Source organism: Oratosquilla oratoria, chromosome 40 (assembly GCF_046742065.1).
Source record: "Oratosquilla oratoria isolate Oo_2021 chromosome 40, ASM4674206v1, whole genome shotgun sequence".
Classification (NCBI taxonomy): domain Eukaryota; kingdom Metazoa; phylum Arthropoda; class Malacostraca; order Stomatopoda; family Squillidae; genus Oratosquilla; species Oratosquilla oratoria.
In genome coordinates this window covers 27,429,213-27,436,712 of record NC_134816.1, presented here as the reverse complement: position 1 = coordinate 27,436,712, position 7,500 = coordinate 27,429,213, and the positions used below count along the sequence as shown (strand labels likewise).

At 43.4% G+C, this 7,500-nt stretch overlaps 1 protein-coding gene across 1 annotated transcript in view; it reads right to left on the bottom strand.

Moving 5' to 3' along the window:
• Positions 1 to 1,347: 1,347 nt before the first annotated feature.
• LOC143020727 (inactive CLIP domain-containing serine protease A8-like) overlaps positions 1,348 to 7,500 on the bottom strand; it is a 13,997-nt gene continuing 7,844 nt past the window's right edge. Inside the window, exons 3-5 of the mRNA XM_076177424.1 lie at positions 6,709 to 6,888; positions 5,002 to 6,055; positions 1,348 to 2,135 (exon numbers count right to left, since the gene is read on the bottom strand). Of these exons, the coding sequence (XP_076033539.1) occupies positions 1,795 to 2,135; positions 5,002 to 6,055; positions 6,709 to 6,888 (1,575 nt within the window). The 3' untranslated portion in view covers positions 1,348 to 1,794. The remainder of the gene's footprint in view (positions 2,136 to 5,001; positions 6,056 to 6,708; positions 6,889 to 7,500) is intronic.

The window sequence follows — 7,500 nt, the reverse complement described above, 5'->3', positions numbered from 1 at the left end:
ATATATATATATATATATATATATATATATATATATATATACATAGAAATCTGGAGAAATTCAGTTTGAAAAGTGAACATTAATGGAGAATAGACAATGTACTGACATGATAAACATTCGTTTTGCAATTAAGAATATCTCACCTATGAAAGCATTCATACATAGATACATCCATACATACCCTATATACAGTACATACATGCGTATAAATGCATGTAAATATATACGTAGATACATCTGTACATACCATATATACATACATGCGTACATACACATGCGCACATATACATGCGTACATATACATGCGTACATCCATATACATACATGCGTACATGTACATACATGCGTACATACATATACGTACATATACATGTGTACATCTATACATACATGCGTACATCCATATATACATGCGTACATGTACATACATGCGTACATGTACACACATGCGTACATGTACACACATGCGTACATGTACATACATGCGTACATGTATATATATACTCGTACATGCGTACATACACATGCGCACATATACATGCGTACATACATATACGTACATAGACACGTACATCCATATACATACATGCATACATCCATATACATACATGCGTACATCCATATATACATGCGTACATCTACATACATACATGCGTACATCCATATACATACATAGACACGTACATCCATATACATACATGCATACATCCATATACATACATGCGTACATCCATATATACATGCGTACATCTACATACATACATGTACATAAATACATGCGTACATACGTATACATACATGCATTAGTTCATACCACACACTTGCATAAATACATATTAACGTGTGTAGTCTAACTATAGTATACGGGATAACGACACTTTCGGGATCCTATTTCTTATTAATTATTTGTGCGTGGGTCTTCTAACATTTTTTTCTACAAATGTATCGTTTGAAGAGCCTATCAATAATATTTTCTCTAACCTTTGTTCCTCAATATATCAGGTTAGTAGTTATTTTCTTCCTCTGTTGAAGCCATATTTGCATTTTATTTATTTTTTCTAAGTATTTTATTCATTTATTGCGCGAGAGGTCACACACAAACATCTTCACCTCAAACATAACCTCACCCAAAATCCCACCCATAACCTAACACCCCAAAACAAACACACACAAACAGGCGCGCACACACACAAACACGCGCACACACACAAACACGCACACACACACACACGCACACGCACACGCACACGCACACGCGCACACACACAAACGCACACACACAAACGCACACACACACAAACGCACACACACACAAACGCACACACACACAAACGCACACACACACAAACGCGCACACACACAAACGCACACACACACAAACGCACACACACACAAACGCACGCGCACACAAACGCACGCGCACACAAACGCACGCGCACACAAACGCACGCGCACACAAACGCACGCGCACACAAACGCACGCGCACACAAACGCACGCGCACACAAACGCACGCACATACAAACGCACGCACACACAAACACGCGCACAAACACGCACAAACACACGCACAAACCCAAACACACACGCACACAAACACCACAAACACACAAACACGCACACAAATACACACAAACACATACCATCTTCCTTAGCATTTTGTATGTCTACTTCACCCAAAAACCCACCCATAACCTCACACACACACACAAACGCGCACACAACACAAACGCACACACAAAACCCACAACACTAAAAAAACAAAAACACACAAAACACGTACACACACTCATCCCTAATAATAGGTAATGGGAATAGCATATCCCGAGAGAACATCCGTCACGAACTGATGCGCATGCCCGACGTAGGCATAAACCCCGGGAACATCTCTCTCCCCGCACCCGATGCCCCAGGCAGTGATGCCCACCAGGGTGTAGGTACCGTCCTTCTCCTCGCACACGAGGGGACCCCCTCCGTCACCGCGGCAGACGTCCTTACCGACCTCGCCGCCGGCGCAGAGGAAGGACTCGTGAAGGCGGAAGAAGCGACCCAGACGAGTCCTTCGCAGGAGGGCTTGGCAGTGGCTATGGGCCACTATAGGAAGGTCCACCTTCTTCAGGATGTGCTGGAAGTTGCCTGGAAATAAAATAAATAAATAAATAAATAAATAAATAAAAATGAAAAAATGAAGATAAAAAATAAAGATAAAAAATAAAAAATAAAAAATAAAATAAAAATAAATAAGTAAAAATAAATGAATAAAGAAAAAATACATTGGACAAAAGTATATAATACACATGGCAAAAATATAAAGATAAACTAAGATAATTGTGCAAGAAATAATTCAAAATTATATAAAGATGGAAATTAGATTAACAAATCACAAAGTAAATATGATCAAGTCGTACAAAATAATGTAAAATAGAATGGAATAAAACAATACAGTAATAAAACAAGATAAACTATTAATACTTGTACAACTAACTTCGTACTTTCAAGCCTGTTAGCTACGTCACTGTCCCTGAAATGCATAAAATCGCCGTATCGCCACAAGAAACAGGAAACGTGGCAACATCGCGCGTATTCTTAATAAACAGAACAAGTGGCAACAGCGCGCGTATATGCATAAAGATCTTTGAACGCGAGGTCTATTTTCAAGTTATTGCCGATGCTAAAACGAGAAGATTTAATTCGATTCTATTACACTGCTATTCCCTACCGTTTTCCCCAATACACTATTTCCCCTTCCTTTTGGTTTCTACACCAAAAAAAGGAACATTCATTACAAACTCCCACAATGAATCTATTTCTCCCCAAAAAAGCGTAGGCTCACAGGTGACTTGATACAGGTCTAAGATTCTAAAGGGAATTTACATCAAAAGTGACAATTTTCACACTGAACGAGAATCGGACAAGAAATAATCTCACTGTCCAGAAATAAATTTAATTTTGAATTGGGTAAAAACAACTTCGCCAACCGTGTAGTTAATGAATGGAATAAACTTCCTGCAGAGGCAGTGCAATGTAGTTCAGTTCGAAGCTTTAAGAATCATTTAGATAAACACCTAAGCAAGATGCTGTAACGACTTATTTTATATTAATTTGTTATTTGTCTATTTATCATTATTTGCTCGATTCTCATTTATCATTAGTTATGTCAATTTATTATTATTTACTATTTACCCGTTTGTTTGTAATTTAACTATGCCTATGCATTTATGCATCTTAATTATCTACATTAGTTTTTATTTATCATTATGATCTTTTTTCACATCCGACCTAGATATGGACCAAAAGGTCTCCTGTCGGCATACTCCACCTTTGTAATCCTTTTTAAGAACATCTTTACCTCTGTAGTGGATCCCATCAAACGCATAAAGGTCATGACGCCTAGAAAAGATACCAAGGATCAAAAAAGTGGTATCTAATTACGTGCACAACTGACATTCTCACATTGATCCCTATGGTTCTGCTGTTCCAACACGAGCCAGCGTAGATCCTCGGGAGGATCCCATAGACTACGTGACTGCTACGTTCCTTTGTCTCCTGAAGGAGGACCTTGTAATTCCGAACAAGTTCCTTTGATCTCACCTTACCCACATCGTTACTTCCTGTGTGAACAATCGTAGCCGTGTTCGTCCGCTTTTACTCCCCGATGGTCTGAATACAATCGGCGATCCCACGGCCCAGTTAACACAAGCTTGGAACCTCGTTTAGTCTTCCGCTGAAGGATGTCGTCATAGCCTCGCACCAAGGAGTACCCCCACCACCAAGAACTCCTGATTTCTAGCCACCTCATCTTCCAGCAGAGCAAAACTATTGGCTAGAGCCAGTATGTATGAAAATATATGTACACATGTATGTACAGTACGAGTATATGTACGTACATATGTATAGATGTCACACAAACCAGGCCCTCACAACAAGCAGGCGATTCCATTCACGTGAGGGATTGTATTTACAATTTGAATTTCTCCTCACATCTTGAGACTAATGACTATTCTCATACTCAGAATCTTCCAATGTTGAGAGCCAACACGACCAGAGTTTATGCTTAGCAAAGCATTTTTGCTAAGCATAAACTGCTGAAATACCGAGTGTGAGAGGACCGATAGAGTTGGGTGATGCTACTTATGTAACCATCGAAACCCTTTACTAGGATTAAGGCGCGTGCGTCCGCCACGCCAAGAAGGCCTCCCGGCCCTTTTAGTACAAATGTACTAAGTACTGTATTGTACATTGTACTTTGGTCAGTCTCGTTAACTTAATATATCAATACAAGAGTGACCACCTAGAAAAAATTAAGGAGAGTGATTTCGTGTATTTAAACTGCACTGCAAAGACTTTACAGATGTTAATACACGAGAACACCAATCATCGACACCTTTCCCTTACGTCAATTAAGAGCACGGGTCATGACCTGATCCGGGTATATAAGCTGGGCGAAATCGCCGAAGCTGCAGATCGCCTTGGAGCATCACGCTGCGAGCCTAGCTTGCTGCATCCGTCACCGTCGTCTCCTAACCCCTCCCTCGCTGCAGACCGCCTTAGGACAACTTGAAACTCGGTCATCACCTCCCTCGCCGTCTACCCCCCACCCCTTTCTCGCACCTAGAGCTAGCCATATTACTATTGGCGCCCAACTTTCAACATTGTAAAACAATTATTCTTCTGACCAGTGTTTGCCTTACAACCAACATCCCGATATCTACCTATACACCAATATGCTTCTTCCCCATAAGGATGGTAGCTTCTTTATATACAATTCGGTTAATATCGTGAATTCCTCCCTTTATAGGAGTCTAGGACTGTCTCTTACAGAGGACTTTGCAGGGTGGAGTTCAATGAACCATGCCCTTGGTCCAACTCGCTGGCAGCAGGGGTCGAACCGCAGTTACCTCGACCTCCGTCACAAGTAGCGACGCTCTAACCTGCTCGGCCAGCGAGGATCTATATGCAGTCCACAGAAACCTTTACCGAAATGAAAGCACTAGGAACTTACCATTAAAGGCGTCCTTCCCCCATCCGGAGGCCCAGCATCTTCTCCCGACGTAGGGCTCAGCGTTCCCGAGGCCTCCGGCTACGACACAGACACTGTTGATGTGGTACTTGTAACTTATTGGGGACACCAGTTCGAGAACAGCCACGTCGTTGAAGACCGGTCCTGGTTTGTAGTCCGGGTGGATGGTGATCTTCGTGACATCGAAGTCCTCGTATGGCAAAGGCTCGTCGAAAGTGTTGACCTGCCACTCCCCTAGACGGATGTGAATATCCCCAGGTTGGAGCCCGTAGACACAATGCGCCGCCGTCAGGAGCCATTTGTCCCCGACGAGTGTGGCGCCGCACTTGAAGGTGTAATTCCTGAAGAAGATGATGGCCTGCCAGGGGAACTCCCCGAACTTGGCCTCGTCGTTGGGCAAGGTGATGCGTGTATCGATCTCGACCACGTGGTCGTTTCGAACTCCGCACTGTGAAGCCACGGGGTACTTCTTCGAGGCCGGGAAGAGGCAGCACACGCCATCGAAACCAAGCTCCTGTAGAGGGCAAGTAGGCCAAGAACCCTGGTTGAAGTCATAAGGCACAAATTGATTCGAGTGATCGAGGGCCTGTCCAGTGCACAACTCCTTGACCAAACAGAAGGACTCGCCGGGGCAGGCTTGGATAGGAGGCAGTTGGCAACAGACTCCAGGGGCTCCGCCAACGGTTCCCGGGTTACAGGTGCTCCAGAACTGGTATTCCGGGTTATAAGGCGCCCAGGTACTTGTATAATCATAGGCGTCCCCCAGACACTGAGATCCTGGGAGACAGACACTACTCTCTGGGCAGACATCCAAGGAAGGGACCTGAGGATGGCAGCAGACACCAGAGTGTCCGGCCCCCAGTGGGCATTGGGTCCAAAGGGTGTGGCCCTGGGTATAGGGAACCAGCTGGTTTAGGTGATCAAGTGCTTGGCCGTTGCACTGGGACAAGCAAAGGAGAGGCGTGGGGCAAGTCTCGACGGTGGGTGTGGGTGGGATACAGCACACGCCAACTTCAGTTTTGCCGATGATGCAAGGCTGAGGATAAATGCATAACAATAAAACTACATTGCCAGGCGTCAGATTATCAAAAGTAGCGCCACGGGAGAACACTACTATTCATTTTTTTTATTTTTTTTTATTTCATGACTAAAACGTACTTTATTCTCAGTGATTGTGAAAAATAGACTAGTCTTTGGTTGCTTTGCTCTCCCATGGTCTTTCACTACACAAGGGAACAAAAACTACTAACCTGTGGTATGCCCACTTAATACCTATAGGATGAATGATTCATGTTTGTGGAATGAACAGGACTCACCCATGAAAACAGTGCCTCCCACCTGTGGTATGATTATGGAATGACCAACTAACACTTACTGAAGGAGCCCCTCACCTGTGGAATGAGCACATTTCATTTGTGGCATTGCTTCCTATGACCTGTGGAATGAGCCTATCACCTCTTGCAAGTGGTATGACCCTCTGATGGTATATACCCCTGCCGCCTGTGGTATGAACACCCTCTTATCTCTGGTACACGTTTAAGAAATAGGCAAAAACTGGTTTACCAACATTGTGGTTAACGAATAGAATAGACTTTGTAACTATGTAGACGGAGATGACAGGTGGTATGGGACAGAACTGCCTGGTGTAGGTCTTATGGTCACTTGCAATCCCTTCCATTGTGTTCTTACCTCTGGTATTAACGTCCGTAGACCTATGAGGCCTGTACCGTCGGTATTGATGGTCCCATCAGGTTTGCACAGGTGTGGGTACACGCACTCCTTCCCAGCTGGGCAGTGGGTCAAAGGCTCGGGTTGCCCAGGGATGCGGCAACATACAGACTCCACATGAGGGAATTCGGGGTTGGTGCACTGTACAAGAAGGTCCAGAACGGAGTTAATGGAAAGAAAAATAACATCGAACGTTGTAAAGATCAGGAAACATCAGAGTATCATTGGAAAGATAAGCTACCCCACATATTAGATCGTAAAGAGTAGCAACCCCAGATACGAGCTTTGGTTAGGTTAGGTTAAGCTTGTCGAGATCAGCCACCCTAAATATTACCTTGTAAAGATGAACAACCCTTGGGTAATCTGGGATTGTAGATTTTCAAAAGTCCACAACATCACCTCTGCAGTGTTCCACAAACAATTAGTTCATTTTCCATCTCCATTCCCACATACCAGTTCCAAACTTCTGCCTTGCATTTTTCATTTTCCTTCCTTTCCATCACAATCGCCACGTTGAACAACTCCGGCGACATTACAGTATCCTCATTCACCTCAAACCTTTCACTTTCATCATTCCCAAACCTCACATATACCCAATTACTCACGTATACATCACTTCCTCTCACGCCATACATCTGAAACATTCTTCACAAATATTCACTATCCTATGACAAGCTTTTTTCAAGTCCATGAAAACAAATTCTTATCCTTTGTTACTTCTCTCGTACGTATCTTATCACAAACTTGGTCCAC